General features: G+C 43.3%; 1 protein-coding gene across 1 annotated transcript in view; it reads right to left on the bottom strand.

Moving 5' to 3' along the window:
- Positions 1 to 15,588, bottom strand: part of AKAP13 (A-kinase anchoring protein 13) — a 322,789-nt gene that overhangs the window by 81,634 nt on the left and 225,567 nt on the right. Inside the window, exons 9-10 of the mRNA XM_019666459.1 lie at positions 12,972 to 13,047; positions 7,715 to 7,851 (exon numbers count right to left, since the gene is read on the bottom strand). Of these exons, the coding sequence (XP_019522004.1) occupies positions 7,715 to 7,851; positions 12,972 to 13,047 (213 nt within the window). The remainder of the gene's footprint in view (positions 1 to 7,714; positions 7,852 to 12,971; positions 13,048 to 15,588) is intronic.

Below are 15,588 nucleotides of genomic sequence, written 5' to 3'. Positions count from 1 at the left end.
CTCTGTAAAAGTCATTTTTAATGCCAGGGATGAGAAGACAGGCTAATGATGAAGAAATTTAGTTCTCTATTGTGAATTATTTGTAAAGTCTGAGAAAACTAGCTCTGTGCTTACCACGCAACTTCATCCTGACAATGGTTTAGTAATTAAATCTGACTGCTGAGCTGAGACAAGAACATGAAATGAGGAGTTCTGTGGACTGGAGTCTAAAGCAATCGGTAGATTTGGCAGCTTTACAGAAATTAGAGCATCTATATGCGGCCTAGATTCTGTCTTAGCTTTGCTCAGGATGTGGGAATTCCCAGGATGTGGGATTTAGGACAGACCAAAAGAAAGAAGTGTTTGACCACACCATGGAGTCAAGTCTGCAGAAAACACCAACTCTACAGCCACTTGAGACACACAGGATGCATCAGGGGACATCACCCGACTGTTAGGCTGTACCCCTTCAATTGGGTTAGTTCAGCAGAGGCAACTGAACACTGTGCTCACAGACAAAGCGGGCCGCCATATGCATTCCAGCACAGCAAAGCCAGCTCCCAGCCAAAAGCCCAGGTGCCATATATTCTGATTCCCCCTTTGGTGGCTGGACACATAACATACTGTACCTTCTGTAATTAAAGTCAGCACTCAGGGCAGCAGAGTATTGCACACCAGAGGGACACCAGCTCATACTGGGAATGACATCAAAGGCAGAGATAGAAACGGAGGGAGAAAAGAGGAAACAGGGATGGGGTTATTGGGTTTAAAAAGAGAGGGCATAGTTAGAGACAGACGGATTTATTTCAACATCAAAAAATTAGAAATGCAACATTGATTTAGCATTTAGAAAAAGCCTAGGGGAAAAACCACAGGAACTTAAAATTTTTCTCCTGATGCTCATCCAGATAACGTGTTTGAAACGATACTATGAGACTCTTTAAGGAATAACAAGTCCAATCTGAAACCCAGTTCCTTCTAGTGAATGTGGAACTGAGAGCCCACGGTGGCTTGCTCTTTAGGCCTCCTCAGGGAGGTGTGACCACCGCCATCCCTGGGAACAATCTCTCCATACAGCCCAGCACTCCACATCTCCCTCAGCACAACATCTCTAAGCCCTAAGTAAAAAGAACAAGGACAGGCTACACTGGGGTAGGCTCACTGTGGCATCCGTTTTATCCATGTGTTTCCATTAAGGATCCATAATCTCATGATATCAACACTCACATTCATCTTCAAACCTGACTAGCCAGGCTCTTATGCTAAATATAAAGCATATCCCTATATTTTCATAATGAAGGGATTTCCCTTAAAAAAAAAAAGAAAGAAATTCTGTGATACCTAAGAAATGTGTCTTTTTTACATTTGTATCTATTTTCCCACGAGATTAAAAAAAAAAACATTTGTTCATCTACTTCCTTGGTTAATTCAGTACATATAGTTGTATTTAGTCTCAAGCATCGGGCAGAAAATCTGGGGTTGGAAATGCTAAGTAAATATAACCAACTAAGAAATGACCAATTAAGCTACTCTATAAAGGGAATTGCATCTATAGTTCAGGATTTCTAGTTAACAGAAGCTGTCATTTAAAAAAGACACTGCTCCTATTTGGGCCTTAAAGCTCTAAGAGATGGCCTTTGTTTTCAGAAAGGGCAGAACAGTAAAACCACCCAGTTCCCTCCTGAATCTTGCAAATGGAGTGACCTGCAGCCACCCCAAGCCCCGCCCATCTTGAAAACAGTAGCTCCTCCTTATCCATGGTTTTGCTTTCCAATGTTTCANTACCAAGCCTACAGTATTTTCAGCACTGGCAAGGCCCTGGGAAGCAGCCACTGGACACCAAAGTTGCTTACTTACTATGCAACCCATCCTCCTCATCACTGGAATGAGCAGAGCCAAGAGAATAGAGAGTTTTAGACTTAAGGAGGAGCGGAGAGATGCTGACGGAGATCGGCCATGGAGACTGCAGCTGCTGCTGGGCTGCGAAGTGGGTAAACGGGACACATCAGAACAGGCAGATGACACCAGGACAAAGCCAAGGGCACCTCGAACCCATGTGGGCCCGAGTGGCGTCACTGGCCTGGAGGGAGCCGGAAAGGCCGTCTACGTGAACGACGTTAAGTGATTCCCATTTTCATCTTTATGGTTGAATTTTCAGAATTCTAATGCAGCTTCAAGGTATCCATCCAACAAATATGTACTTGTTAGATTATGAAAACAAGAATTATTTTTAATGGTCTTTGTTGGTAGCTGGAGGGGGTTTTCCCTTCCAAGTGAAACCATGTGAGTAGTGGCACCCACCCCTTAGGATTCTGTCTGGCTCTCTTCTCCCTCATCCTGAACCCCCTCATATACTTCCGCCTCTTAAAGCACGATTTGCGTATGATCTATGCCAGTGACTCCCCACTTGTGAATGACACTCTTTTGTGATAACAAATCACCCAAAACGAAGTGGGGAATGAAATCTCATTAAGAAGCCTGTGAGGTTACAACATCTACTGGGTACAATCCTCCTCTAAACATTACCACCAGTAATGTGCTTCGAGTTCTTCCGGGGACACAATCAATCAAGCAGCCTCTCTACTGTTTGCAGGCATCTTCCAGGTGCAAGGAATGAAAAGTTTAAAAACTGAATTATTTTATATAGCAAAAGTAAAGTTTATTCTTAAGTTCTAGGAAGGCAGCTATCTACATCTCCTGGCAGGCCGGGGGCCTCCACTTAATCCTGTGATGCAAGTGGGAAAATGCTGCAAACACTCTGTGGAGTGGTTCCTCAGGCCTTTTCCCACCCGAAACAGGCGGTGTCAGCACCACTCTGATTTCCAGAAAATGAGCTGGCAAGAAGCATCCGCCATATCGCAGGCAGGAGTTAGGAAGCTCTCCCACCCACTGTGCTTCCTACATAAGCTGTCCGCGGCCTACTTTCGACCCCAGAAAATGATACAGAAACATGTGAGTCACACACCTTTACTCAGTCTTTTCCTCAACAGCAATAGATTTTTTGAAACAGATCCCAGCTTACAAATAATGCCACAAGCTTGCCTGTTCTAAGCTAGCAAATGACCCAACGAGACATTCTAGACAACAGCTCTGTGGGTGCACATTTTCAGAAATGCTCAAATGCTCACAGCTATAAACTACTGTGGTGGAAGCAGCTAATTTCCTTAAAGGAAGAAGATGGAGCAAAGGTAAAAGCTGGAACGTACGGACAGAGGGTGACTTTAGAAAGTGTTTTGTTTCTAGACAAGCCTGTTCATAAAACATAGCCACTCAAAGACACTAAGGGACGAGTTCCTAGTTTTTTGAACGTTGTGTAAACTCTGGTCGGAGGAAAGCAGACCCCAGCTCTGCTCTGGGCACTGAGCAAACTCACTCCATAATGACAACAAATGCTTATTATAAGCCAGGAAATACGCTAAGGACTTTAAGTAAATTCACAGTTAAGCTTTCTCACGTTATTAACCCTATTTAACAGCTGAAGTTTGAGGTGAAGTTTCCCAATCTAGCCCGAGGTCACACAGCCCCTAAGTGTGCTTACAATAAAACATCAGTTACAATATTTGAAGTGTGCCACACACTTTCGGCTTTAAAATCCTGCCCCCCCAGATTTCCAGCATTATCCTTTCAGTAAGGAAGACCATGACCATGACCAAAGACGAATCACGCGGCATGGAGGCAACTTGGAAATGAAGATCTGAGCCTGTGCCCATCGAGAGTCGTCCAGTTATCCTGGTGCTTAGGGGCAGAGAGCATGGAACAGAACTCTTAGTCTTCTGTTCCACAGCCAGAATTTTTACATCTGCAAAAAAATGTATCATGTTCCTAATGCAGAGTCAAAAATGCAGTTGGGAAAATTAACTGTAGAAGAGGCGGCATGAAGGGTGGCTAGCGTAGTAGAGTTGACTGTCCTCCAATTACAATGCAAACTTAGGGGAATAAGTGGGTCTAGTTACTGAGTTTATGACCTAAGCACTCAAACGCACACGAAATGCACACTTATCCATTAGAATGAGGTCCCCTATTTTAGTGGAGGGATTAAGCTCTGGCCTAAGCCTCTACACTGAATAGCAGTGGGCTACCGATTTTAGTCCCCCTTCCTGAGCCGAGCAGGCACCCTTCCGGCAACAGGAAACGAGGCTCCATGTGTCAGCACCTTGGGCACTCTGGATGGTGTGTCTTGGAAGTCGGCCGCATTATTTATAGTGTTTGGCTAGCAACTGCAAACACGGTAGAAAACCATCTTGCTGTTTGGAGGAAAATTAATGAAGTGCTTCATGCACGAGCAAGAGGGCGTGTCACAAAATAGAGGAAAAAGATCTTTCTTCGGGACACACTCTGTCGCTACTGAGGTAGAATCTCGGCCAGGCCCCCGCCCTTGCACAGAGCTGAGCTGTCTCGCTAAANAATGTGGATGGACCTTGAGGGCATCATGCTAAGTGAAATAAGCCAGACACAGAAAGACAAACACTGCAGGAGCTCACTTATATGTGCAATTTAGAAATGTTGAACTCAGACTAACAGCAGAATAGCGGCGGGAGGGCTGGGGCAAATGGGGAGATGTTCGTTAGATGATAGCAAGCATTACCTGTTGCACAGTTCTGAAACTACAATAATTTTAATAGTTGTGCATAACTGTTTTTCTAATTTGGATTCTAAAAAAGTATTCTTATCCCTAAAAGGTTAAACAATGAACGGTAAATTTTTGGTTTGGTGATCAAGTACTTGAGAGCAAACTGCAGCATATGAAAGATCCCCCCTTTCAGGTTTAGCATCTTAGAGAAATTAATACTATTACTGTCTTCATCAGCTGTGCATACATCCTATAACTGGAGAAAAAAACATGGTGTGAGGGCTTTTTTTATCTCTCTTTAGGAAAAGGGGCAGCCGCCACTAGTATTTTCTGTGGAATTCAACCCACTATTAGTATTTTCTGTGGACTTCAACCATCCTTTTGGATAAGAGGGTGGCCTAGATTGTGTATTTTATGGTCACACTTTCTTAGTGCCCAAAGAATCTCAGGATCTCTTCTCACTTTAAAAACAAAATCTAAATTTTATGCTGCTGATCAATGGAAAAGAAAGACCTTCGGAACCAGCAAATATCCATAAGAATATACATGAGCCTCATAACACTCACCAAAGAGTCATATTTACCAGGAGGCGTACTGAGTGGAAATATACGGTTAAGGCAAAAAGTTCATGACAAACACTGCAGGCTGTTAAAGGGACCTCTGTGATGCCCGAGTCGCAGGAAGTGACCTAAGGCAGCAGTCATGGTTCACAGAGGAGGATGTCGCAATGCCCTGGCCACAGATTATTTTTTAGAGAAGGCCTGGAGCCTGGGAAGGAACTCGGGGACAGTCTGACATTTCGCAGCGCAGGCTGTGTGGATGACCACCGAGGAAGGCTTTGAAGGAAACAGCTAATGGCCTGTCGACCACTGCTCTGCTTCTATATAAATCACGGGCCATTAAAGCAGGTGTTGGGAGATGGAAAGCAAAATAACAGAAAATGAGCCAGTTTTTAGAGTCAGGCCTAGGGACAAGTCTCAATGCTGTTACCAGCTGAGTAATTCTGAGTAAACTTCTTGACCCATCAGAGCCTGTTTCCTCAGGAGTATAATGGGGATAAAACCACCCACTTTGCAGGGTTGCTGGGAACATGGAGTGAGATCATATACGAAAAAAATTCAGTTCGATGCCTAGTGTACAGTCAGCTCTCTGTGAATATTACCCTTTCTCCTTTTCCTTTCGTATGTAAACCCTTGGTTTTAGTAATGCTAGAGAAAACATGTATTGCAAAACCTCTCTTGGTCACAAACTTGGGTAGAATGGAATTAGTAAGAGGAAGAACCCTCTGGGTCTGCAAGAGGCCACTGGACATTCTCGTGTGCGCACGTTGCGTGAGAAGGGGTGAAACACCACCACCATTTCAGGTTTTCCTGAGGCACTCCGGTATGAAATGCAGGTCAAGCCTAATTTGGAGAGGATGCTTCAACTTTAAAAAACTGTACCTATCTAGTCATCCTGAAGAAACTGGTAAATCTAGCACCAGCCATTGGTATGAACAACCTCCTAAATGGAACAAGAAGGTAAAACACAGGAAATTCTAATTCTGCTTAGGAAGGAAAATCATTCGATTCAGTGAGCGGAAGTAGCCACCTGTCCGCAGAGGTGGTAACATCCAAAGAAAAGCTGTCATGCCCCTAGGAGGTAGTAAGCAAGTGTTTCTTCATAAAGACTTTCCAATTTTTAAGATGCTTTTTACTATGAAAATTTTCAAACATACAGAAATGTTTAATTTAACATTACGTATGTATGCATGACACTTTTTTTGGTGATTATCAATGATTCAAATTTAAAGCTGGAACTTAGAGATATTATCTAATTTATTTCTCTCAGACGAAAGCAATATACAGAGGGTGCCAAAAAAATGTATACTCATTTTAAGAAAGGAAAAGGGCTGTGTTAAAATTTTAATGCTCAATATATACTGATAACAAAAGATGAATACAAGTCATATGTATACATTTTTTTGACGCCCCGGTATTCTCAGAGATATGCATGTTTGGGAGGGGGGTGGGGGGACTGTAGAAGTCCTTACAATGAAAACCTCAAAAATCACAGTGGAAATTATCCAAATGGTTATTTATTTTAAAACCCGATTAGCTTCCCTGTTCCTAAATAGTAACTTCAGAGAAGGGCAGGGTGTGTGGACTTTTTTCCTTTACGGAAGCCCTAAGACAGTGAGTCCACCATGAGTAATGATGACAGGAATCCAGAGGCCCATAAACCTTTCCAAGCTTCTGGAAGACAATGAGCACGAGGAAAAGGGCTCGGGAAGGCCAGATGGACACGTGAAAGCTGCTCAGGCCAAAATGAAAGTGCCTGAAAGGTACCTTCACGGAGGCTTAAATACGATCTGGACCAGAGCCCCAGGATGCCACGCCTCCGTTCTTCCATCGTAACTCTGAACCCCAGCATCGTCGCACTCTCTTAGAGAATGCAATCACCCACTAACACAACCGCTCCCATCACCCCTCCAAAGTCTTCACAGCTGCCATAATGTGTCTGCCCCTTCACCCCTGGCTATTAAAGACAACCACTTGTGGCATAAAACTGGCAACTCCTTCTGATTCTGCTGTGGGAAAGCCCTCTATTCTTCTTAGGAAACAAAGCAGAACTTGCTGCGACGAGGTACAAACATAAGCAAAAGAAAGCAAGCGCCCCCATGCCCACCCTCTTAGAGGACCTCAAACTAGGTGAAAACACGAGCTGATTCATGTGTATAGGCTTGGCTTTTTGCTGGACAGAAAGCTTGGGTTCCCTAGTAGAGATCTACTACAAAGCTCCAATTAAGCTGCTTAACATCACCAAGCTCAACAGTGAGCTTCAGGCCTAAACACATTAATCAGAAATGACTCTATGGTTAGTTTATACACATGACATCATGTAGTCTGAGCTGCGGTCCTTCCTGCCTGCTGAGAAGCACTCATTGTCATCTGATTTAATTCACACCAAAGGAACTTCCATTTCTTCAGGCTTCAATGTGAGCATTAAAAGCTGCATGTCAACAGTCAGGACTGTGCAGAAAATAAAGTGGCCAATGCCTTTTTCTAAGGCCCCAGAGACCCGGAGCGTCCTTCTCTGAGAGGGAACATTTACCCTTCTGTAAGATCACGTAAGAGTTAGAAGCCCAGCCTCCCAGCGGGAAGCACATACTGAGGCAAACAGTACCTTGGAGAAGATGATCCTGTCCACGTCTTCACTGGGTGAGTGAAAGAGGTCAGAGTCACTCCCAGAGTCTCTTTTAAGCACACCCTGTTTGGAAGCACACTGTTCACCCAGTCCAACATCCAGGAAGTTTTCACATTCTGAAAAAGAAAATTCATTCAACAATACTTTAAAAAAAAAAATCCGTTTCTTTTCATTCCAGCAATCAGCCTTTCAAATCAACCAACGTCCATCCCTCCCCGCCCTGCCTCCCATCCTTGTAACATGAAGAAGCTGTGAAAGACCCAGTGAAATTGGTGGCTTTCAGCTCTGCTATGCCAAATCTAAGCTGACAGTTACTATACAACAGCCATGAGCTTGCTATATAAACCACAGGTCCACAAAGATTAAATCTTTGCCTCCTGGCAGTTAGAGAATTTTTTTTTCTTTTTCTAACAAAATCAGAAGTCCTTTATTAGGAAACTATGTGATAGGCTTTGTGGCTCATTTCTGTTCTGTCTGCTTTCCGGAAATGTGTTACTTTATCAAAAGACGGAGATAAATGACAAAAGGGGAAACAGTTCACATACATGTCAGTGTATTAAACTATGGGTTCTACTGAATAGTAACAGAAATATAATTACTGAACGTGTAGTGCCTAAAGAGAGCTGACACTGGGAGGATGACGCACTGAAGAAGCAACGTGTCATGGAGGTTCCGGTTTGCAGCTCAGTAACGGGGCTCTGGTGAACCAGGTGGAGAGGCCTTGACAGAAATACTGTGTCACTACATGAAGGAATTCTAAAGGCTCGGTATCGTCAAGTCAGCAAGGTATCCCACCCATTCTGTTCCAGTAACTTTGCAAACGAAAGGGACATGTGAGCTGGCAGTTGTAGAGTTAAAAATATTTGTATATGGTGAAACCAAGAACCCAAAGACAGTCAACAGCAGGTAGATACCAGCCTCCTTCAATGGGTTTTGAAGACAGGAGTGAAGCACCTCCATTCTAGCCAGCATTTTTACAAGAGATTTGGACATTTTTTGCATGTGTTTCAAATCTGTAGGTGACACCACGTGAGGAGGGACAGAGATCCCTACCTAGCAGCTCATGAGAACTCCATCCACCTGGAGGTTTGGGCTGAAAGCAAATTCAAGAGGGGCTGACAATCCGAGGGGGTGGCAAAACAAACAAAAACCACTCGCAGTTTTAGGTTCTATTGATAGTACCCAAATCCAACATGGGGACACTCCTGCCACTCTGTGACAGCTAGTCCACGCCCATAGGACTGCGTTTGCTCCTAGATAACATTTAAATTAAAACACATACACAGAAATGAGGTCACAGCGGCGGACACACAACATACATGGAGCCGCTAGATGAGTGTGAAGATGGCCGTCTGCGGACAGGTGCCCATCTGCTCTGCGCTGCTCCTGGCGCAGAACAAAGCACCCCGAGAGGAGGCGCAGAGCCTGATGAGGACCTAACGGGACCTGTGGGCAATGGATTGGCCGCCTCATAACCAAATGAGGGCTGCTGCTTCGCCAGAAGGGCTGGAACTTGAATGACGGTGTCAGAGGTTTCGGAAAAGATGTCGACACAGAAGGGGAAGTGAGGACTGGACTGGATTACCAGCACCCAGGTCTCTTTTAATTCCTGGAGTCTCTGCTTGGATGCGTGTGTGTATATTGAGAGATAACGAGAAGAATGTTCTTATCTCAATTAACCAATAATGCATCATCGATAAATTAACTAGTAATTCATCAATAATAAATTATTTGCCCTGGATTAGCTGCGAATCTTAGAGGAAGGGTCAAAGAGGCGCTGCATTGGGATAGCTCATGAATTGCTTGTCCCTAAAATTACCTGTTCTGTTAGGCTCTTGACTGCATACTTGGGAATGTCCAAATAAAAAGAGGGGTGGGGTGTGTGTGTGTGTGTGTGTGTGTGTGTTTTGGAGGGGAGGAGGGGAAGGGGTGCAATCTTACAGTAGATATGGACACATTAAGAGACAATTTCAACACAGAAGTACACAGAGGATGCCACAGAAAGTGACGCTGGGCCCACAGATTAATCTGACCATGTTTCAGTTAAAGAAACAAATGACCTTGGTTCATTTCATCTTGGTCCAAACTATTTCTGAGTGTGCTACCTTTGATGCGAATAGTCCTGCCTTTAAAAGACTGGAAATCGGGTATTCTGGAAGGTCCCCCAATTCATCCCTGCCCCCGCCACCCCCCACTTCCTGGCCATTTCAGACAGTATGTACTACCTTAGGTGGAACTGGTGGGTGTGATCTTTCTACTTCTTCCCCTTTTTCCCCTGGAAAAATCAGAAACTCCATTCCGTGGTTGAGGGGAAAATAGGGGGGCTGGCCAAGAAAAGAAAGGGCTGTCACAGCAACCATGCTGAGCTGCTAGCAGTCCAGCTGGCAGACTAACAGACCACGTCCAAATTCCAGGCTGGAAAACAAGCCAGCTCAAGACATTCTCCCGGAAAATTCACAGGGAAGATGCAGACTCAGGACTCGCAGAACACCTCACCCAGAACAGTCATCCAAGCACTACAGGGACCAGAGACCAAGGGGGGATGAGCGCGCTGTGTGCTCTAACGTCGAGCGTTGAGTTGAGGAGAAGGCGAGGGCATGGAAACAGGGACAAGGAAAAGGAAAGAACTTTAAGCCATTATGAAACCCACACAAACGGGGGAACCCTGAACGCAAAGCTAATCTACACCCAAGGTCACATGTGCTGGTAAGTTTTCAAAAGGAATGAAATCTCTCCTTTCTTCCTACATGCCCCCTTCCTAATGAGTAGAGCAGAGCGCCATATGACGGTATAAGGCACTGGTTTTCAGAGTCAGACTGTGGGGCTTAAATCCAGGTCTGACTACTTATTAGCCGAAAAAGCTCAAGCAGGCAGTAATCTAACCCCTCTAAATCCCCATTTCCATACTAGTGAAATGGGATGGTTAGAACCTTCCTCAAACAGCTGTAGTGACAGTTAGAAATAATTTATACCTAGAGCCCCTGGGGCTCTGTCCCTCAGCACACAGTAGGTGTGTGATAAACACGCTTCATGACGTTAAGGCTTCATTAACCTATAATGTGTGACTCAACAAGCACCCTGTAAAACATTACCTTGAGGCAGAGTGTCCCATTTTATAACCCATCTATAAATCTGTCAGTAACTTTTGTGTCCATTTGCTTTTTATTTATTTATTTTTTTTTTAAGCTGAGCCATCCTGCCACCTGTTGGCAGCTCAGCAGCTGCTCAGCTCGGGCCTGGAACCGAACCGCTGTTGCTCAGAGCTCGCACTCTTGAGCGAGCTCTTAACCAAATGAGCCACTCGGCTAGCCTCCATTAGCTTTTTTAAAGCTAGCAAAACTTGTACTTTTAAAGGTGCTATCTAGTCATTTGGGTTTAACATTATATATATATAGAGAGAGATACAAACAAATTATAGTTGGGGAAGGGTAGGAACATACCAGCAGCACTCACTGGGCTTCGCTGAACCATGCTAATCTTTATGCTATCTTGTATTTATCCAGAACTGAAAAATACGCAAAGCGATCTTAAAAGATATTCTCTCATTTGGTCTGACAGTACTGCTCTCTTGAGCAATCAAAGAAAAGAAAAAAGAGAAGTAAAAGAAGAGAAACGATGCCTGAAGTTAAAAATCTCAGGTGTAGAGTTCAGAAGCACAATTCAGACCTTGGATTTTGGTAAATTGAGGTTTTAAAAAGAATCACTCTAAAAACACCAAGAGGGTTGTGCCTGGTTGGAGTGTGGAAAAGGTCAATGACCTGCTCAGGGGCTCAAAATTCATTTCTCTGAATGAGTAAATTAAACCACAACATGTGGAGAAACGTCCTGCGAATGTTCAAACTGTGAGGCGGCCCCATTCAACCTTTACATGGCAGACAGTTGCGCTGCTTGAGTGGTTGGGAGTAATTACACTTTTAGGAAAAGCCCCAAACAGCTTCAGGAGCCAAACAAAACATAGTAAGTACATACTTTTAAGTAGAAGATTCTAGGGGGCTGGATGGGGGAAGTGTCCGCTAAGCCTGTGAACAGGGTCAATCTTATAATATGCAGAGACCCTCAGTACAACTACAGCGAATTAATTAATTAATATCCTACAACTACTTCCTCCATGTGAGACAAAAACAGAGGAAAACGCTCCCCACATTTGTTTCCAACACTTCCTCTGGAGTAAAGTCAGAGGGCTGGTTATCACAAGGAAACCGCTCTGGACATAGAGGAAGTTCATGTTTAAATTTAATAATACTGCAGGGCACCCACACCTAGAGTGTCTGTCTCCAGAAAGCCAAGTAAATGAGGACTCAGTAATTTTAAAGCAGGTCAGTAAACTTTGGGAAGGTAAACAGAAGTGTTGTTGGGTAAAGTGGACTCAAGAGCCCAGGATGTAAGTCGCCGGTGTTCCCATGGAAGCCTCAGGAACAAGCACAGGGACCCGAGTTACTCGCCACGTCATTCGGACAACACCCCAGTGAGGAAAGCTAGCAATGCTTTAGAGATGGGAGACAATGGAGCATGCAGACAGTAGGGTGCATACCTTGGTCACAGTGAATTAGGGGCTAAACCTGGGTAAATAGTTGGGACTCCCAAACGAACCACAAGCCACGTGCTATATTATTACCAAGCAAGGTCTTAAGAGAATTTTGCTCTCATCTGTTGTTCCTAAGACCTCATGGGTGCTTAAGGAACGACTCAAATCCTGACAATCCTTGAAAACTTTATGGTTCCCCATCTTGGCTGTACGGGAGAGAGACCAAACGACCTTTTGAAGAGTCTGATGCCCAGGCCACACCCCAGCCCAATTAAATCTGAATCTCTGGAGTAAGACCCAGGCGTCAGTTTCTCTTAACGCTGCAGAAATACTTTCAATGTACAGCCAGAACTGAGAGCCACACGTTTGGTCCTTAATAATATATATATTTAGAGTTTTATCAGGTTAAGAAAACTTTATCATATGCACAGGTGCCTTCAGGGATGAGCTAATCATAAAGCCCCCATGCAAGGACTTCCTGCTAAAATGAAATGTAGGTAATTACACGCACTCATTTTCAACTGTGAGACAAAATGCCTACGAGCCCAATCCACATATGCCCCCTCCTCTGACTGACTGCGTAACGTGCTAAGGAAGGGCAGGTCTCTGAGTCGAACGACCTGTTATTAAAGGGAGACTTTGTGGCTCAAGAGAATGGACATTGTGGATGCAGGTATTTAAGCGAACTGGGAGTTGGAAAGTCCTGCTCACCTGGGCTCTGTGTGGGGGCCAAGAGCGACGTGGCGTCGGGGCACGGCTCTATTGCGCACCAGCTTTCTCGGTTTATCTGCAGGAAAAGAAACAGACTGGGTTTCAGACAGTGAAGTAACGTGGCACGATGTCACAGCCGCTGCAAGTGCGCCCGCTGTATGGTACCATCACTCCTCTATCTTTTTCTTTACAACTTTACTGCAGAGCAGGTAAAATTATTTTAAGAAAAAAAACAAAACAAAACTTTTCACAATACAATCAAGGCAATGGATACTCAATGCTCTAAAGAGATCGTCAATAAAAGTCAGGCATATAAAAGCAATTTTTATTAAATTAAATAATAAATGTATTATATTTTCATGAAATTTAAAATATAATTTAAAAAAATTAACCACTAGAGATTTCAACAGCCCTCTCTCAGTAACTGATAAAACAAGTAGACACAAAATCAGTACGGATATAGAAAACTTGAAAACCATTATCAACCAATGGGTCTAACAGACACATACTTCACCTAACAAGAGCAGAATACACATTCGTTTTGAATACACATGAAAGATAGGACCGTATTCTGTGGCATAAAAAAAGTCTCAAACTTGAGGATTAAAGTCATACAAAGTATGCTCTTTGACTAAAACAGTACAAAATTTAGAAACCAAAACCAACAGGATATCTGGGGGGAGGGGGGGAGAGAGGAAGAAACCCCAAATACTTAAAAAATTATTTTTAAAAAATTCATGAATCAAAGATGGAATCTTAAGGGAATATTAGGTATTCAATATTAGAAAATATTTTAAAAGCTATTTAAAAATAAAAATAACATGTATAAAAATTTGTGAGATACAGCTAAAACAGTTCTTAGAACAAAATTTATAATATTAGATGCCTATATTATTAGAAAAGGTCTCAAATCAATGAACTAAGCTACCACCTTAAGAAACTAGAAAGTCGGCATATTAACCCACAGCAAATAGAATGATGAAACAAAACAAACAAAACAAAAATCAAAGAGCAGAAATCAACGAAATAGAAAATAGAGAAACAATAAAAACAATAAAACCAAAAGCTGGTCCCCTGAAAAGATCAGTAAAACTCTATCTAGTCCAACCAAGAACAAAAGAAAAGTTACAAATTACCAGTATCAGAAATGTAAGGGGTACATCATTACAGATCCTATAGACATTGAAAAGATAACAAAGGAATATTATGAACAACTTCACTGCGTATCATGATAACCCAGATTAGAGAAATTTTCCATAGATGTTTTTGAGGAGCATAAAAAGCCCAAACGTGTCCAGAAGCATAAACTGAAGAGAGAATATAATGGGAGATATGCCTACAATGAATCTAGGCTTTATTCTCTACGAATGAGGGAACCCCCCCTCCCCCGCACCCAATTACATAAGCAAGGGAGTGAAAAGATCAGTATTACAGTAGGAAAATAACTCCAGACGTGTATAGATAAAACAGGACAGCAGGGAGGAGGGACGCATGGGGCACCCATAAAGCCCGGTTAGGAGGAGCCTGAACTGGTCCAGTAGAGGCGTGTGCACCTGGACTGGGGAGATGTCCTCTGAGGCACAGAGCAGCCGATCATCAGCTGGTAGAAAGCGGAAGCCACAGAAATAAGAGAGAACGAGGGGTCCAAGATCCACAACGGACGTAGGGAATCCAGAGGGGAAGAAGACAATGATGCATTCTATTTGACTATGATAAGGTTGAGGTGTTTAGATGATGCCTTTCAAATGGTTCAACAGTCATGGAATCAGGGAGAAAGGCCGGGATCAGCTTCATTTGTTCTTGAGTAACGGGTGGAAAGAGTGTGTGAGAGCCAGGGCAGAACACACACAGACAAGACACCCTGAGGGCAACATTCATGTGCCATCATTTTGCAGAGGGAGTAGCTTGGAAAGCTCATGCTTTGCGGCTTCTTACAAACATAAACAGCACAAAAGAGAGCGTGTATTAAGCAAATGCAAATAAATCTAAGCCACAATGAGATATCACATCACACCCATTAGGATGGCCATTGCTAGACAAACAAACCAAAACAGAAAATAACGAGTGTTGGTGGCGATGTGGAGAAGTTGGAACCCTTCTGTTTTGCCGGTGGGACTGTAAAATGGTGCAGCCACTGCAGAAAACACTACGGTGGTTCCTCCAAAAATTAAACAGAATTACCATGTGACCCAGCAATCCCACTTCTGGGTATATACCAAAAAGAATGGAAAACAGGGACTTGAACAGGTATTTGCACACCAGCATTCACAGCAGCATTATTCACAATAGACAAAAGTTGGAAACAACCCAAATGTCCATTGACAGATGAACGAATAAGCAAAATGGTGTATATAAATAATAATAGAATATTAATTAGTCAGCCTTAAAAAATGAAATTCTGACACATGCTACACCACAGATGAATCTTGAAGACATTACGATGAGTAAAATAAACCAAAGGACACAAAAGGACAAATACTGTGTGATTCTAATTATATAAGGTACCTAGACTACTCAAATTCATAGATAAAAAAATAGAATGGCGGGCTAGCCAAGTGGCGTATTGGTTAAGACCTGCCTTGGGATGCCAGAGGGCCCCGGTTCGGATCCCACATAT

The sequence above is a fragment of the Hipposideros armiger genome, unplaced genomic scaffold (assembly GCF_001890085.2).
Source record: "Hipposideros armiger isolate ML-2016 unplaced genomic scaffold, ASM189008v1 scaffold_471, whole genome shotgun sequence".
NCBI lineage: Eukaryota > Metazoa > Chordata > Mammalia > Chiroptera > Hipposideridae > Hipposideros > Hipposideros armiger.
The sequence above is the reverse complement of the archived record's forward strand: the minus strand, read 5'-3'. Positions and strand labels throughout refer to the sequence as shown.